Source organism: Argentina anserina, chromosome 1 (genome assembly GCF_933775445.1).
Source record: "Argentina anserina chromosome 1, drPotAnse1.1, whole genome shotgun sequence".
Lineage (NCBI taxonomy): Eukaryota > Viridiplantae > Streptophyta > Magnoliopsida > Rosales > Rosaceae > Argentina > Argentina anserina.
In genome coordinates, this window is record NC_065872.1 from 12,219,066 (window position 1) to 12,238,861 (window position 19,796).

A 19,796-nucleotide genomic window follows, 5' to 3' on the forward strand; every position below is an offset into this window, starting at 1 on the left:
TCTAGAAAAAGAGTAGATAAAACAACTAGGATAGTTCTTGATGGAACAATTTCATTAGTTTATATTCTCAAAACCCATATGGATTATCTCTCATCCTCTGGTTCATATATAGTTATATACAGTTACAATGACAATTTCATCACTGTCCACATTGTAACATTTCATTCCTAGAAGAGAAGTGGTCAACAAAAATGTTCTCAACGACTTGACTTGGTGTCTTCATGCTTGAGCCTAAAGAGCCTCTAGCAAAACTGCTAGTGCAAAGATTTCGTAATCAGAACAGGTGCAACCATAACCATGGCCATCTTCGCAACCACACTCATCCCACTTTTTCGTCCTTCTCTGCCTCCTTTTCTCTATCGCTACTTCTGCCTGGACTGCAACTTTAATCGATACCTGTATTTTAGGTGGTTTGACGCCTTCAAGAGCACGGCCACCAGTAGTCATCGTGATCCACTTGTCCAATTCCATGTTTGGTGACTCAAGCACTTCCTTCCATGGAACCTCTGCCCTGCCCAGAAGTTGTGAACCCCCAATTCTTCCAAAAACAGGCACCGTGCTCCTCCACCGAAGCTCAAAAACCACAGTGTCTTGCACAAACCTGTCGCTTGCATTACACTCCAAGGAAATGGACTCGTTCCAGATGTGGTCAGACTTTGCGGAGATTTCTCGAGTGTTGAGCCTGATTCTTTTGCTGTCCCCTGCCGAAAGGTAGTATCTTACAAACAGGTTCCCCGTGTTCTTGAGGAACTCTATGTTTTTGGCTTGTATGATTCTTAGCTCACAGCTAAGAGAAGAAAGCTCTAGTGAAATGCCCATTTTGTGTGTTTGAGGGAATTTGGAGATGTAAATTGAGAGGATGATTGATTATGTGTTGAAGACAAGTAATGTGGCTCTTATATAGTGTCTGGGACATTGGAGGGGAAGCTGGCAATACTTTTAGAGGAAGCTGCAATTATCACTAAGAAAGATTTGAGATCTTGATATTATACTGTAATATGCTTCATATTGGGCATTATTAAGGAACCATGAGAGGTTGAGTGGAAGATCATGATCTCTTATTATATATAAGCTCCTTTAGATGCTTGAAGAGCTGGATTTCAAAAACGACCCTGCTTGAAACTTGCAAGTAGCAACACTTTGAACTCATTGCTTTTTGACCCAGCATGGAGTGTGACACTTAGGTGTTAATATGATATGTATGAAAGCTATTTTCAAAAAAATGATATGTATGAAAGTGGAATTTATGCATATATGTGGACTGTGGTTTGTGCTTCCACCCACAGATCCTTTGACTTCAGAATCTAAACCTTGTGGCCTTGTATTGTTGGAGCTGTGGGTGGTCTGGTATTGTTGGAGTTGTGCCTCCATGGAAATTAAAGAATTCCAAAAATAGGACCTTTTAGATTCTATGAGATACACCAATTTTATTACTGTACTCTGGGTGATTCAATGATTTCAGGTTAGTTTAGAATTCTTTTGAAACAAAATTGCACGTATATACACTCAAAATAACCAAGTGAGGATTATATCGATGTTATATGATATGATTAATAGGTTAATAGTATGTTGTCCCAACTATAATGTACAACAATTGGTATCCGAGCTCAAAATTTCAGTCCAGACATGTCTGATGGTGGGTCATTCACATTTTATGCTCGTCAGCTTAGACCATGAGCTCCGGGAAGTGTGTCATTTGGATGTTGTAGTGAGATAGCTTAGCTGCCCTAAAAGTTCTCTGAATCTCTCGAGCTCCGGTGCAGTAGTTCTATCAGTTGTTAACCAATTTCATTGCTACGCATGGTCAGCGTGGATGTTTAGTCTTGGCTGCAGATGGCGAGAACATCAATGGTACAAAATCTCTATTATGTTATGGTAGAGGAAATTCCAAGATAAGAACGGCCTCAATTATAAACTCAAGTACAACTGTGCATATGACAGAGTAGCTTAATGACACGGACATAGCCATTCGGCTGCCACACTTGGTCCATGCGGCGCTTCATCCCTATGGAGCCAGCCTTATCTAACGGGGCAATGCACTGATTTCGTCCTGCCTTGGGCTCATCAGGGGATTAGCTCCAGACCCTAACATGTGTGTAGGGCGGCCAACTCCTTTCTTCGATGTTAAGTCCCCGAATAGCGACAAACTCCCCAAACTTAACCGGGTCGGCCTGCCTGAACCACTCGGAAGGAGCATCCATATATCTCCCACACTTGTTATCTTGGAGCAATCACACATATGCCTGATGTTCATTTAACTAGCGACGTCCATAATTGACACTTCCGAAAACGTGACGTGACATCCACCCCCACCAAACTTGGTGTACGTCCTCGTACACGACATCCTCACTTGCGGCCCGCGTATCCCTTGTACGCCTGCGATGCCTGAGCGACGAAAAGGAGTTCCCAAAGATCGTCTAACTATGCTTCGCGCCGGATCTCTCGTCCTGGACTTTGTCATGGATCCTCTCGTTCGGTTCTCCTCGACTCCCCCGCGGAGCCCCCGTATCTTGGGGACACGGCGACACGTGTGAGCGCTAGGCGACACAACGACAACGATGTCGAGGCGGCTCTGATACCACTTGTCACGGACCTAGTCATTCGGTTGCCACACTTGGTCCATGCGGCGCTCCATCCCCATGGAGCCAGCCTTATCCAATGGGGAAATGCACTGGTTTCGCCCTGCCTTGGGCTCATCAGGGGATCGGCTCCAGACCCTAACCTATGTATAGAGCGTCCAACTCCTTTCTTCGACGTTAAGTCCCCGACTAGCGACAAGCTCCCAAAACTTAATCGGGTCGGCCTGCCTGAACCCCTCGGAAGGAGCAGCCATATATCTCCCACACGTTATTTTGGAGCAATCCCACATATGCCTGATGTTCATTTAACCCGCAACGCCCACGATTGACACTCCCGAAAATGGGACGTGACATTAAGCTGGTTTAAAGTTATTATTTAAGTCATATGTATCTCCCATCCTAGTCTTGTATCATTGCTTTTGAACTTCTTGAACGTATCTGATCACATCATCTTAGGTCAAAAAACCAAGATTGCATTAGATTATGCAGTTTTGCCAACAACCTTGGATTTGGCAGAGAAATGGAAACTGATAATCTATACTGCTTACAGCTAGAAAAATATTTAGCACCCTAAGATATACATTAAGTGGCCAACTGGGCAAATAAAACCTGTGCGTCATGTAGTATCATACTGAGTGCAAGAAATGACTTTACTATGCAAAAGGCTTCGTGAAGAAATTAAACTATATCCCTTCGAGTATCCTTAGCAGGATCACTATTTTACTTCATTATAAAAGATAATTGGTCTGCATAAAGGAGATGTTGAGTTCTTTAGCTTTTGTATTTGTATAATGGGAAGGTTGATCAACCAGTCAGAGGTAGATTATGCTTCATACATAAGATATTGTTATGGTTCTTATCATCCTTTGTATTATCTTCAAATGAGAGAGGAATTAACTTAATCGTGTTACTTAAAGGTTGGCAAGGGAAGAATCTGACTGGAGCAGGCAAGGATATTCTTATCCGTGTGGTTACCCAAACCCTTCCATCCTACTCCATGAGCTGCTTCCTTCTACTGAAAACGTTTTGTAATACTCTTCATCAGATGTGTGCTCGGTTTTGGTGGGGAAGTATAGATAATAATAAAAAGATTTACTGGATGTCTTGGGAGAAGTTGTGCATACCAAAAGAGAAGGGGTGTATGGGTTTTCATGATCTGCATGCTCATAATCTTGCTTTGCTAGCTAGGCAGGGGTCGAGACTAATCGAACATCCTAGTTCTCTTGTTGGGCGTTTGTTCAAGGCCCGGTATTTCCCTGATTGTGATATTTGGTCGGGTTCAGTTCCTATGACACCCTCAACCGACCTGTTGAAATGCATCTATGAGGCTAGAGATATCTTGGTTAATGGAACTCGGTGGCAGATTGGGAATGGTGAATCAGTTATGGCATGGACAGACCCTTCGATCCCTAAACCTCGTGACTTTAGGAGTTCTCTGAGCAGAAGTACTCGTTTATCTAAGGTTAGTGACTTTATTACTTATTCAAAGGCGCTTGCGATCGTCCTTTAGCTGAGGAATACTTTGATAAGTTGATGTGGTTGAATCTTAGGGGGTGTATTCAATTAAGATTCTATGAGATTTTTTTTGTATTTTAAAAGTCTATAGGTATTCAATTCAAATTTTAAAAAGTCCTTAAAAATCTGTTGGTATTCAATTAGGATTTAAAAATATCCATCAAATTCCCATGATATTCAAAAGTTAGTAGACTTTCAAAGACTCTATTATCTCATCGATTTTGTGGGATTGTTTAGTGCTTACTATAAATACCAAAACCCTAAAGAAATCTTGCCACACCACAAGAGATTTTGACGTATTCTATTTCTTCACTTTGAAGATGAAACGTTAACATCAAGAGGAGAAGATGAACTGACCTTGACAAACTGTGACCTCAACGTTTCTCCTTTCTCTGATAACCAATTGGTACTTGCTCTTTCTCATTATATCATCATTTTTGTTATCTAGCTCATTTCATATTTATTGATTATGAGAATTGTGAATCTTTTACTTTATTTCTTATGTTGGAATAGATAATTTTTGTTTGTAATAGGACAAAATTTTGATCTTTTGCTCGTGAGAGAACTATTACATGATCATATATATATATATATATAATTGCATTATATCTTCTTTCGACTTCTTCCGGATTGAAAAGCCATAAAGCAATATAGCTCATAGCGATTAAAATGGTTATATATATAAGGTAGAAGATGATGATCATCATATCAAGTCATTTACTTTGACTTGGTAATGATTATGATTCAAGTTTTGTGGGGAAAAAAGTCTTATCTTTGTAATCAAATGTATTTTTTTTTCATGAATTTGGAGGAGCCGTGGGGTACAAAGAGACTTTTTTATTTTCACCAATTTACTTACCCTAGTTCTGGGACATATGCCTTGCTCATTTACCCTAACCTGCATGAAGTCAATCTTGATAAACAAGAATTTCATCCCCTTTTTGCTTCTCATGTAATTTTTCCAAAGGAGTTTTCAATTAGGTTTGACATATATTAGATCGGCGTGCTCAGACAAAGAGAGCATACTCCAATATAACTTGTGTTCCTTTATATATATATATATATATATATATATATATATATATATATATATATATATATATATACACACCTACGTGTATCAATGCTTGTTATTGTCTCAAGCTATGATTTTTTGGCTACACATGGTATGTAAGGGTATTGTTTCACTCTTTAATAAAATGTTCACAAGCTCTATCTTATTTATACATTGCACACAACATCACATGCATCAAGACCTCTCTGTATTTAAGAAAAAAAAAACTAAAAAAAAAACACATCAAGATCTCTCTACCACATGGTCTGTATAATCTTTGAATTATCATGTTAAATGGTTTTTGGTGTTTTTGGTCTGTATAATCTTTGTTTGATGTTTGATCATGGTCACTCTTTGTTTGGTGTTTGATCATGGTATCATAATCTTCTCCTCTATAATATTTGGTCTCTTAAGTATAAAAACAAAGACATGCTTGGTTTTTTTTTATATAAGTTGTTTTGAGCATGAATACTTTGTAGTATATATAAACTAATAAAAATTTTACTGTATATAAACTAGTCATATTACCATGGGTGATACTCAACAAGATGTCAAAAAAAGGGAACTTACGAGCAGTGGACTAAGGAAGAGAGCAATGCATTGTTAGAACTCATGGTTGATGGTGCCAATTGGGGATGTCGTGATAATAGTGGAATTTCTAGCTCAAGTGGAAACATCTCTCAAGGTGGCATTATAGAACAACTTAATAAATTCACGACCACTTTCGAAAGAGTTTACAGCCTTTTGGAGAAAAGAGAAAGTCTATTAGAGAAAAGAGAAATGGAGAGAGGATATACAACTTGGGATGCCATCATGGAGATTCCAAATTTGGATGAAGATACTTGTTTAATGGCGTTTGACTTGCTTAACACCAAAACAAAAAAGGATGGCTTCTTGAAGATGACTCCTACACAGCGAGCAAACTGGATATTCCGCAAGATGCAAGAGCAATAGTTCTTTGGAGTTATGATGAGTACCTTTGGTTATATTTGTTTGAATTTGTATGACTTTTTATAAGTCATGTCTTTGCTATGTTATGTTTGTTTTGAATTAGGTGATCTTTAAAATTATTATGACTACCTATGGTTTGAACTATTGTATGACTATTGAGATTGCATTTATGCTAATTCCTTCAATTTATGTTATGTTTCATTCTCATTATATTCATATTTTCTTCATAAAGAGTTTTGAAATGAATATGTATTTATATTTATAATATTAGCTTTTTGCCAGATTTTTTCAGTCCAGTTTAGAGGACTATATCTATTTCCTTAGAAGACCATGAAATCTGAAATTTTGTGGGATTTTAGCTGTATGTGTATTATTTATTTATAAAAGGGTTTTGTATTTTGAGTCCTAAATCGTCCGGACTATTAATATGAATGATAGAGGGTAAGAAATATCAGATTTCTGCCAGATTTTTCTGTCCACTTTAGAGGACTATATCTCTTTCCTTAGAAGACCATAAACTCTAAAATTTTGTGGGATTGTAGCTGTATATGTCTTATTTATTTTTTAAATGGTTTTGTATTTTGAGTCCTAAATCGTCCGGACTATTAATATGAATGATAGAGGGTAAGAAATATCAGCTTTCTGCCATATTTTTCAGTCCACTTTAGAGGACTATATCTCTTTCTTTAGAAGACCATAAACTCTGAAATTTTGTGTGATTGTAGCTGTATGTGTCTATTATTTATTTGTAAAATGGGTTTGTATTTTGAGTCCTAAATCGTCCGGACTATTAATATAAATGATACCAGGTAAGAAATATCAGCTTTCTGCCAGATTTTTCAGTCCACTTTAGAGGACTATATCTCTTTCCTTATAATACCATAAACTCTGAAATTTTGTGAGATTGTAGCTGTATTTGTATATTATTTACCTATAAAAGGGTTTTACATTTGGAATCCTAAATCGTTTAGAATATGAGTAGGAATTATGGCATAGAGGGTCCAAAATATCATCTTTTTGTGATCTATTGTTATTGCAAGTTTTGCATTTTGTCTTTATTTATTTGTTTCTCAATGCAGGAATAAGGTTTAAGAATGGATGATATATGGGAGGAAGAAATTGATGAGGAAGAAATGGATGAAGAAATGGAAGAGGAAATGGAAGAAGAGATATATGAAACAGTTAAGTACTTATTGACGGTAATTCAAGCAGTAATCATCTTGTTAAAAGAGAACATGATTATGATTCATCAACGTATTGAACCATCTCTTAAACGAAAACCAGTTACTCAGACGGGATATTATTTTATACAAAATATGCTAAAGGGAGACCCACAAAGTTTTCGGGAGTTGCATAGAATGTATCCGGATGTGTTTCTAAATTTGTGTGACATCATTAGACAGAGTACTCTTTTGGAAGACACAAGGTATATCTATGTTGAAGAAATGGTGGCTACATTCTTGATTATTGTAGGCCACAATGATCGTTATTGTAATGTTCGTCAAAGGTTTGGTCGCTCACACTTCACTACTAGTCAAAACTTCCATAGAACCTTGAAGGCTTTAAACACGATAGCACCACAGATGATGGTCAAGTCCGGAGGTGTGCCCTCTAAAATTAGGGAAAGTACAAGATTCTACCCTTATTTTAAGGTATGATTCTTTTTTAAAGTTAAGCATGAGTAAAACCTATTGATTTTTATAGATTTCCCCATATGACCTATACAAATTGTTTGAATTTTATTATTTTAAGATTATATTGGTGCTATTGATGGAACTCATATTCCCGCCATGGTGAAGGGCCGAGAAGTAAGTAGCTATCGGAACCGTCATTGAATTCAATCTCAAAACGTTTTGGCAGCATGCAACTTCGATTTGGAATTCATGTATGTGCTTAGTGGGTGGGAAGGTTCGGCACATGATTCAAAATTGCTAAATGATGCAGTATCAAGAAGAAATGGACTTGAAGTCCCTCACGGTAATTATATATATATATATATCGACTTTTTAAAAAATATTTTCATTATGTCGTCATGCTAATAATAAATAATTATACTTTTAGGTAAATTTTTTCTTGTGGATTGTGGATTTGCTAATCGACACCAATTTTTGTCTCCATTACGTGGTGTACGATACCATTTAAAAGATTTTGGTGGTCAAGGTCGTCACCCGAGAAATGCTAGTGAGTTATTTAATCTCCGCCATGCATCATTGAGGAATGTGATTGAAAGAATATTTGGTATCTTTAAATCGCGGTTTACAATTTTCAAAACCGCACCTCCATTCCAATTTGTGACACAAGCGGAGTTATTGTTAGCTTGTGCCAGACTACACAACTTTCTTAGAAAAGAATGTCGCTCCGATGAGTTTCCAATTGAACAAGAAGATGATCAATCTTCACCATATCTTGACATGGAAGATAAAAATCTTGAATTGCTTTCTCAAAGCCAACGACAACAAAGAGCGGAAGCTAATGCTTGGAAAACTACTATTGCTGATGCTATGTGGGATGATAGGCCACGAAATGATGATGATGAAAATGAAGACGATCAAGACAATGAGAATAATGAGGAACACATGAAATGGTGAGAATCAAGAAGTTAATGATGATAATGAAATGGGCGAGTATGCTGCATTCTAATGAATTTCTTCAATTTCGTACTTTTAGTTAATCGGTTTAATGAATTCTTATATGGAGTTGGATAACTATATTGATTTTAAAAGTAGTTGCATATGACTTTATATAAAGTATTTTGTTTTGACTCATAAATTTATTTTTTGTATATTGTTTGTGTTGATAGTGTTAATTTATTTATTTCTTGTTATTATAACAATCTATAGACTTTACAAGTCCACAGAAATAAATATATTAGAATCTGCTTAACTCTATATATAATTAAAACATTTCATGGAATTAGCAAATTCCATGTATTATAAAAAATCAATCAGAATCTTTTAGAATCTGTATTGAATACACCCCCTTAGTTCTCGCTTCATCAAAGACAAGTTAATCTGGCACTATAATACTAACGGTCGATGCTCCACTAAGTTGGCCTATCAGTTAGCTCGGCAACTCCTACACCAACAAGACTCAGTTTCTATCGATGGCGTCTCTTTTTTAAATGAGTTTGGTCTTCAGGTGCTCTAGGGAAGATCAAAGTACATACTCGCGAGTCCTGCTCCGAAATTCTACCTACAATTGCTTTGTTGAGGACTAAAAGACGAGACCATTGAGCACATCAATCAGGTTTGTAGTTTCGTGCGTGACCTGGTTAAACTCTTCCCTGAACTGAGTCATACTTTTATAGTTTTATACTAAGGACTTGGTGTCCTCTATCTGCCCTGTATCCTAGTCAGATATGGGGGGTCTGGCCCTTTTCCTATCGAGTGTAGTGAATTTTTAGCCCCGGTTTGTACTCTTTGATGCTATTTTATTTGTTTAGTAAAATGGTGGACGTGTGGGTTTACCACTTTGAGTCCGGAGAGTAGGTACTGTACATGTCCTCTCCATGATGTGTTTTTTACATGCGGATGATCGAACTAGTGACCTCATATTACCATGAGTATCACATCAGCATTCGCCCAACATGTAGATGCAGCATGCATTACCACCACACAAAACCCCTTGGGTATTTGATAAAGCTTTACGCATCCTCTAAAAACTTAATCGTGTTACTTATCTTTTGTTAATCACTTTCAATCTCATTTCTTTGAAATTTATTTTTGGGTAGATTGAGGCAGGGCCGGTACTGAATTTTGAAGAGTTCAATGCGAGAAAGAGTCAGGGCCTTTTGTGTCATGTAAAAAGAATAAAAAATAAAACAAATGTGAAAATACATTCATTGTTTAAGCATCTAAACAAAAATTTATTCTGATAAAAACATTATATTCCGAGTCTCTAATCCCATAAAAATACAAGCAACAATTTGTTAAAAGTACATCAATATATAAGTCACGTATAACATTATATTGAGAACATGATTCTAAAATTGAAGCCAATAATTTTCATGTAGAAGTAGAAATCCGATACAAAAAAAGTAGGAGTAGAAATTAAAGAATATAAGTTACCCGAAATTGGGGAAGAAGACAAATCTAAAAGGGGAAGAGGAATGACTAAAGTAAAAGAAGAAACAAAACGAAAAAGAAAAAAGGGAAAAAAGGAAGTGTACGTAGGAGAAGAGACTCAACTCACATCCTTGAGTTTCGCACTTAGCACCTCAACATTTAACAATCTCATTGCATTTAACATAGACAACAAAAGAATTATAAGTTTGGTTCTTCATTGAACCAAATAAAAATGGCCCTTGCCGGCCGGAGGACCTTATGTGGCTGCACCGCTTTGACCGCCTCGACTGGCTCTGGATTGAAGATTTTTTTTTTGTCATTGTGTGATGCAAATTATTGCCTTCATTTGTTAAACATGAACTAAGACGATGCTTGCAAGCTGTTAGTATTACAAACTTAGAAATCATTCACACACGTGGGAGGGAGAGGAGGTAAATGACAATATCTCTTATATGTGACTACATAAAAGTTGTTCGTATGCTTCCTTGGTGGTAGATACCAACTTCTTGCCATCATACTCCTTCAACTTATTCAGGACATTGAATGTTGTTGAGGCACTTCACGAGCGATATTAAGCCTTAAATGGTCAGAACCCACAATACCCTGTACAAATTCAAGGTATTGTGAGACTAATCTTCTCCAATTGTCCATCATTAAAACTCGACATAAAATTGGATGTTGGGAATATTCTTCGAAGGGAGATCGCTCGATCCGCTCTTAGGGACAAAAAGACTTCCTTTCAGATCAATGCATTCTTCGATAGAGATTTGGGTTTTGTTATTTCTCTTTGGGAAATGTCATGTGTGTATTTTCTGTTTTCCTTAGCTCTCAAAATTGAACTAGATAAAGATGTATCTTTGTGGAAATTGTTACTGTTTCTGTAAAGGTCTCATCTTGTCTTATGAACCAAACGAAAAAGGTTCAATCTTGTTAATTTGTGACATGAAAAACCAAAATCTCTTTGTTGGCTATATGATTTTATCCTCTGCTGAATATGATTAAAGTTTCAATCTTTTTAACTTTGGTTCTGCACGTCTTAATTTGACCCTCTTAGCATATCTCGTTGATTCATGTCATGGTTTTCTAGATTTAACAGCAAACAGTGAAAGAAGAAAGTCAAACTATCATGCTGGGATTTACATAATCAAGCATAAAATCACCTCTTGGTTGTTACGTATCACACTTCAGAACAAAACAGTTGGTTTTTGTTTTATATATATAGGACGCTTTAAGGAGGTCTACAACCTTAGGGTGCACAATTGGATCAACCATCAGATCTCTTGGTAATTTGATGAAGTCCTGTAGATTTTTTGCCTATATTTTCAACGAATTGAATACCCATAGACAATTCGGTCCACAAACGGGATGAGGACATTTCCTCAATGGCAAATTAACATATTGCATTAATCGATCCACTCTCTTAGAAGAGCTTAGGAATAATAAGAAAAAGGGCAAAAATGGTGATTTGTACCCCAAATTTGGTTGAAATTGTCAATTTGCACTATGAACTTGTATTTGAGTCAATTTACATCCTAAATTTGGTAAAAATTGCCGATTTACACCCCGAACTTGCATTTGAGTCAATTTACCACCTAAACTTGGTAAAAATTGCTGATTTTCACCATATCCGTTAAATTTAATGTTTTCAATCCAATTTTAAGTCGCATGTCATGCATTTAAGGGGCAGTATTGTCATTATATATTTATTCATATTTAATAATGAAATAAATTAATAAAATTACTTAAGCGGAACACTTAATACAATGTTTGTTTTTTCGAAACATGTTATTGATTTATATATTTATTATTTTATGTGATATGGTATGTTAAAAGATATTAAAAAAATATAAATAAATAAATACATTGAAAATTAAAAATAAATGTGTGTTCCGAGAGAATTACTATTCTATCATTGTGTTTGTCTAAGTCTTATTAGGTTTCCTGTTAGAGATAGATTCGCATCTCTGTAATAGATTAAGACTCCGAATCCTACGGGATTGTGGTTATGTAATGCCTATATATTGGCATCATTATCAATCAATAAACGGTTACGTTCTGTTCTATTACGTTGTTATTATTCTCGTTTTGTTCCTCCTACAACAATGTGTACATATAAATATATATTTATACCCAACACACTATATTTGAATGGGTGGATATGTTGAATATATAATTCAAAGTAGGGTTAAGTATGTAGAAAAAATATGTAAATAAATAATTTGATTAACAAAATAATCCTCATTTTAAAGAATATTTTTATTTGTGTTTAAGAAAAATATATATAGAAAATGACAACATTACCCCTCATGTGCATGACATGTGACGCAAAATTAGATAGAAACAGTTAAATTTAACGGATGGGGTGCAAATCGGCAATTTTTACCAAGTTTATGAAATAAATTGACTCAAATACAAGTTCAGGGTGTAAATCGGCAATTTTTACCAAGTTTAAGAGGTAAATTGACTCAAATACAAGTTCGGGGTGCAAATTGACAATTACAGCCAAATTTAGGGTGCAAATCGACATTTTTGCCTAAGAAAAAGTATTAGAACCTAGCTGACCACATAAGTTCTTCAAATAAGTACGGTTGGATGTTTGTTCTTCAAGTACGGTTGGATGCGATGCATGGATTAATATATTTTTCATGATCTTATCTGTAATCAGCAACAAGATCTTGAATAAGAACCGTAATTGGCTTTCACGATATGAAATGTTTTATGTTGATGTAAGAATTGATTAATCAATATTATGAAATGCAGTAAACCAACTACCTAACTAGCTATAAATAATGAATCTCCTTATCAGTTGAGATAATTCTGTTACCAACTAATTTCCTAAATCCTAACTTCAAAATGGAACTTGCTCCATTCAAAAATACACACGAAAATTTCAATTTCAAATTTACCGAATACAATAACAGTTTCCTTAATTAGTATTGTACGTGCTACATATTACATTTACTATTCTATTATCATCATGATTTCCCCTATCTTCTTCGTTGTTTCTTTAATTGTTTCATGTTTCTATGCTTCAAACGTCCAAGACTTCTGTGTTGCAGACTACACTGCCCCCCAAGGCCCTGCAGGCTACCCATGCAAAGACCCTGCAAGGGCCACCGTAGATGACTTCGTCCGCTCGGGTTTTGGGGTGCCGTCTAACACTTCAAACGTGTACAAGTTTGGATTCACACCTGCATTTGCATTTAACCTCCCTGGTCTCAATGGCCTCGGCGTTTCCTTGGGCCGCGCAGACGTGGAAGTTGGTGGCGTTGTCTCCATCCACTCTCACCCCGGAGCTACCGAACTGGTGGTTGTTGCAGAAGGAAGTTCGATAATCGGCGGGTTTATTGCCTCGAACAACAAGGTCTATCAAAAGATCCTCAACAAGGGTGACACTATGGTTCTTCCTCAAGGCTTGTATCACTTCTTTGTCAATCAGGGTACGACTCCGGGCATCATATATGCTGCTTTCAGTACTGAAGGCCCAACCGTGCAGCTAATGGACCCATCACTTTTCAAAAATGATTTGGCTTCTGATATCATGGAAAAGACTACTTTGCTTGATGCTCCTCAGATCCAGAAACTCAAAAAACTCTTTGGTGGCACTAATTGAATTTTTTTTTTATGTAGCAAGAAGCTATTACAATGATTTTAAGGGCAAATTATAAAAAGGTACCGTCTCCTAATTTATATTAGAAAAAGTCATTACTTATAAATTAATTATAAAAAAATCATCACATTTAAGTGAAAATTATAAAAAGGTCAACAAAATTATAAAAAAATCACTTTAAAAATATTTTAGACTAATTTGCCTTTTTTTTCTTCTATTTTTCTTCTTTTTTCATTCTTTTTCTAATTTCGGCCATAACATTCTCGTCCGGCGATAGATTTTAACGAAATTGGTACCGTTAGAAAGATCTCGCTCTCCTCTTTCATTTGATATACTACCCACTCCGAATCGACCAACCGTACAAGGTGCAATAATCATCGCAAAGGATTGCCGCCATCAATGACGATGCTTCAAGCAATTCCGGCGAAACCGAAGCTCAAAGTTCCCTAATTCCTGCTATTTTATTCATTCTGAGTATACTTATACCAATCTCATTTGAATTTTAACAAAATTTCATATATTTCCACATTTCCTCTCGGCATGTCACACCTCCTGTCACAGACACTGTCACAGACGCTGTTACACCTACTGAGTGACTAAATTCTAATTTTGAAATCTTACTTGATTGTTTTCTAATTTCATGTGTCAAAAGTGATTTTTTTTATTTGACGAGATTGGTACCGTTAGAAAGATCTCGCTCCCCTCTTTCATTTGATATACTACCCACTCCGAATCAACCAACCGTACAAGGTGCAACAACCATCGCAAAAGGGTTGCCGCCATCGATGGAGGTGCTCCAAGCAATTCAGGCGAAACCGAAGCTCAAGGTTCCCTAATTCTAGCTATTCTCTTCATTCTGAGCATACTTATATCAATTTCATTTGAATTTTAACAAAATTTCGCATATTTCCACATTTCTTCTAGGCATGTCATACCTCCTGTCACAACCACTGTCACACTATCTCTTAACTGTCACACCTCCTGTCACAACCATTATCACACATACTGTCACAGAAGCTATGACACTATTTATTTACATATATACTGTCACATATCCTGTCACAGATGCTGTCACACTCGCTGTCACACTACCTATCACAGATGCTGTCACAGATTTTGTCACACCCGCTGTCCCATTACCTATCACAAATGTTGTCACAGATGTTGTCACAGATCCTGTCACAGCTGCTGTCACACCTACTGTCACACTACCTGTCACACCCGCATACTGTTGTCACACCCGCTGTCACACTACTTGTCACACCCACCCATTGTAACATTGTTTTATATAACTGTTGTGATGAGGAGGAGGAGGAGGAGGAGGAGAAGAAGAAGAAGAATAATAATAATAAACTGATGTGGGCACCCATGAACTGCTATGGGCACCCCTTAATCATCTTCTCCCTTAAACCCATATTTGGATTTCTTTTTCCGGCTAACTGCATCTGCAGCAACACCAACCTTTTCAGCGTCCTGGCCTCAAAGAAAACCTAGGACCAAGTCTGCAACTTCAAGATCTCTCTCTCTATCCTCGACGAGCACCCTAGAATCGACCTTGCCATCAATGATGCCGATGAGGTCAACCCCAATCTTGATTTAGTCAAACGCTGCAGGTCGGAGACGAAGGTGGTGTTACGACTTCTGTGAAAAAAAAAAATTGCAGCGGCATTCTTTGTAATTTTGGCAAAAAATAGGGGCAACGCTATAAGTAATTTAAGAAACTGATTTTTTTTCTAATTTTTAAATCTTACTTGACTTTTTTCTAATTTCAAATGTCAAAAGTGATTTTTTTATAAGAAGCCCTGATTTTAATAGTCTTTGATATTTTTTTAAGGATTAAATATTTGTGACACCTTATACTTTAGGTGTAAAAACAGTTTTGTCCTTATACTTTCAAATTTAATCTGTATATCCTTTAACTCTTATTTTTAACAGTTTTGTCATTCTACTTTCAAATTTAATATGTATATCCTTTAACTCTTATTTTTTAACAGTTTTGTCCTTCTTTTTTTAATAGTTTAGTCAATTCTGTTAGTTGACCGTCAAAAAAATTCTGTTAAGCCGTTAAAATGTCTAGAATACCCCCAATTCAAATCAGATTTTTTTCTTTCTTTTCTTATGCCTTTTTTATTTTCTCTTTTGGTTCTTATTTTTAAATTTAATTCATCATATGTGCTATCAAATATATATAATTATAATCAACACAAATTATCAAATTAATTGTAAACAAGAGGAAAATTAATGACAATTGCTTAACATCAAGTTGGAAATAAATAATTTGAAACTATTTTTGCATCAAAGTATGGATATGATAGTTTAGAAGTCTTTTTTGTCTTAGCATTGTAGAAAATAATCAAATATGTTTGTAGAGCATCATAATATAAAGGAAGTTTCTAACTGAATTTGAGTACTGGCACTCACACGTCATTTTTGGCATTATCCAATTGATTATAAGATGTTTACAATTAATTTGATAATTTGTGTTGATTAAAATTATATATATTTGATAGCACATATGATGAATGAAATTTAAAAACAAGAAAAATAAAAAGAAATACCAAAAGAGAAAATAAAAAAGGCATAAGAAAAAAAGAAAAAAAATTGAATTGGGGGTATTCTAGACATTTAACGACTTAATGGAATTTGTTAACGGTCAATTAACGGAATGGAGAAAACTGTTAAAAAATAAGAGTTAAAGGATATACAGATTAAATTTGAAAGTAGAAAGACAAAACTGTTTTTACACCTAAAATATAGGGTGTCACAAGTATTTAATCCTTTTTTAACCAGTTTAAGTAAAATTCCGTTTCCATCCGTATCGATAAGTAATTACACCATAAGTAATAAATATATATATATATATATATATATACAGGCTGAAGAGATACACAGTCTTAGGTGCATGGTGTTATCTAATTAATTCAATTAATTCTTGATAATAAAAAAGACTTGATAATACCAGTTGAAGTACATAAAATGAAAAACAATGTAACTTGTCCCATTTATATAAGTAGCCACTCTCACCGAATGCATCCCAAATGAAAACTATGTTCTTATTTTATTCGCTGTAAAATATTTGGTATAACACGAACAACTCCAGGAAAATATAAGAAGTAAGAACATAGATTAGAACCTCTTAGTCAGTGACAGACTACACACGCCTGTGCGCACGCACGCACACATATTTCAACTTTGTTGAGTTGCACAAAACTGAACCTCAAAGTACCTGCAAGCTGATTCTTAGCTTGAAATTCTGTTTATTTTAGCTGCAATGGGAAACTGTACACCATAGCATCAGTGGCTGCTTCTTTGCTGCATAGACACAATGAAGTATCCCTTAAAAAAAAAAAAGACACAATGAAGTATAGTCAAGCTTAAACAAGAATAAGCCTAGTCGAAGCTTCTCCTTCAAATTTTTTTTGGCCACGTAGGAAAATATTACTTATGAAGTTCTTATAATAATAGTTTAATGAAACAGAGATGAATGGTTTAGACCTATTGTTTTGCAACAAATTACTATCTAGTCCCTAACAATATTTTAGTTAATTCAAAACTCACTTCATAATTTACTTGAGCAAATTAGGAGTACATATAACATTTTAGGACCAGTCTGCTGTCAGGGTGCCACATGACTTTACTATGATTACCGTTTTACCCCTCCATTGACCCTATATATAACCCAATTTTGACTGAAACTACAATGGTCTCAGTAGTAACACAAATCTCTCTCACATGATCATCGTCGTCCTCTTCCGATTCTACTTTCTCTTTCATCCTAACCCTAGCTCATCAGAGATTCAAAAGACGAATCAGAGTTTCAAAGCTCGTCGAAAATTTCAGAACATCGTCAGATTTCGTCCTTCTTCGGATCATTCGTCGGAAAATACAGTCGTGAGTTCGTGTTCTCATTCGAATCATTCGTCGCAAACTGAGACTTCTAATCTCCCGAGCCTCTCTTCTCGATCGAATTCCAGGTTAGATTTAAGCTTCTATTTCATTTTCATTGTGAAATTTTATGGATCTTATGCGGTTTCATGTTTTCTATTTCTATTTAGTAACACAGTAGCAGGTTTATTGTTGTTTTGGATTGTTGAATTAGTGCAGTAGCAGTATTAGTTTGTTTTGGGATGATGTCTAGTTTTCTATTGTTGTTCTAATTTACATAGTAGCAGGAAATTGTTGGTTTGTATTGTTGAATCAGCACAATAGCAGTATTAGTTAGTTTTGAAATATGTAGTTGTTTGTGTTTACACAGTAGCAGTTTCTATATTCTAATCATTTTGTGAAACAAATATTTGTGAAATTGATTAGGCTTTTAGATCTATCAACTCAGTAGCAGATTACTGATAGTATCAGTATTAGTTAGTTTTGAAATATGTAACTGTTTTTGTTTACACAGTAGCAGTTTCTATATTCTAATCATTTTGTGAAATAGATGTTTGTGAAATTGATTAGGTTTTTAGATCTATCAACTCAGTAGCATATTACTAATAGTAGTAGTATTAGTTAGTTTTGAAATATGTAGCTATTTGTGTTTACACAATAGTAGTTTCTATATTCTAATCATTTTGTGAAATAGATATTTTTTGTAAAATAGATTAGTTGTTTAGATCTATCAACTCAGTAGCAGAATACTATCATATTATATTTTCAATCAAGATAGTAGCATATTACTGATAGTAGCAGTATCAGTTGTTTAGCAAATTTGTTTTTAATGCTTCAATTCTTTTGTTGTTTTGTAGTATGTCGAAGCAAATATATGGCCGATTCACGTATGGGACAGAGACAGTTCTTCTACTTATTTCAGCCGTCACTACTTATGAAGACATGTGTCTCCAAGTTTGTAAAAGGTTCCACTATATTAAGAATAGTCGGTTTGTAATGAGGTATGCGCTTACTAGTTGTTTAAACTGCCAATTGGAGTGTTATGTTGATATCTTAGTCATGTTAGCTGTATTTGAGATGTTAGGCGTTCCATTTATTGATATACATGTTCGTGATATTGGAGGTTGTTCTAAGGTGTCTTCTGATATGGTCGAAAATAGTACTGTTGTGAGTTGTGATGATTCCAACTGTGAAAATGATGATAACATGATAGTTGCGAATTTTGTTAGCAACAACTCTAAAAGAAAGTATCTCTCGAGTTAATGGAGTGCCAATATTAATAGAATTGATCAAGTCTTCATTGGGGGAGCTACTGAATTTAGGGACGCACTTTGCAAATATGCAGTGGAGAAAGGATTTCAGTTTACCTATGCCAAAAATTTCAAGTTTCGCATCAGTGCCAATTGTTCTAAGAAGGATTCAGATGGGTGTGAATGGTATATATATGCTTCATTAGATAAGGCTACTGGATATTTCCACATCACAAAATTGGTACATAAAAATTCTTGTATTGGTGTTGTGCGGCAACAAAAGCATAGGAGGCTAGGATCCAAAGTAATTTCCAATATAATTGTTGAGAAAGTGAAATCTGATCCTATGATTACGCCGAAAGAAATTATAAGCCACTTCAAGGATGATTTTAGATTGGTGATTCCCTATTACATGGCCTATAGAGGCAAGGAGTCTGCTCAACATCTTTTGAATGGTAATGAGGCCCTTGGATATGCTCTACTACCTTGGTATATCGACACACTGAAGAGAACAAATCCAGACTCATATTGCATCCTTGACTCTAAGGAAGGTCATATTCAACAATTGTTCATATTTTATGCAACTAGCATAAAGGGATTCAGGTATTGTCGGCCAATGTTGTTTCTTGATGGTACTTTTATTAAAAACAAAAAAGAGTGTTTTGCTAAGTGCTTGTGCAAAGACAGGGAACAAAAGTAAGCAAACTTATTGTCAAGGTTTTAATTTTGATCTAATTATTTGATCTGTTGCTGTGTCTCTATGTAGTAGCAGATTAGTTTAAAATTTTTATGTTACTTGTGTTCTGTGACCCTGACAGTAGCAGGCCTTTTTTAATGTGCAATTTTGTATTGCACATTCTCTACCTTACAATATCATATTTTTTCATT

The 19,796-nt window shown here is 35.5% G+C and overlaps 2 protein-coding genes across 2 annotated transcripts; one reads left to right on the forward strand and one right to left on the reverse strand.

The window, feature by feature from the left end:
• Positions 1-34: 34 nt before the first annotated feature.
• On the reverse strand, positions 35-887 carry LOC126805115 (uncharacterized). Its single transcript, XM_050532219.1, has one exon. It carries the CDS (start codon positions 817-819, stop codon positions 232-234), a length of 588 nt encoding a protein of 195 aa, XP_050388176.1. The 5' UTR covers positions 820-887; the 3' UTR covers positions 35-231.
• Positions 888-13,140: 12,253 nt separating this feature from the next.
• On the forward strand, positions 13,141-13,776 carry LOC126805113 (auxin-binding protein ABP19b-like). Its single transcript, XM_050532217.1, has one exon. It carries the CDS (start codon positions 13,141-13,143, stop codon positions 13,774-13,776), a length of 636 nt encoding a protein of 211 aa, XP_050388174.1.
• Positions 13,777-19,796: the final 6,020 nt, after the last annotated feature.

What these genes read in the sequence shown, in the direction of transcription:
- LOC126805115 (XM_050532219.1), bottom strand. Translation starts at nt 819, where the DNA reads ATGGGCATTTCACTAGAGCTTTCTTCTCTTAGCTGTGAGCTAAGAATC.
- LOC126805113 (XM_050532217.1), top strand. Translation starts at nt 13,141, where the DNA reads ATGATTTCCCCTATCTTCTTCGTTGTTTCTTTAATTGTTTCATGTTTC.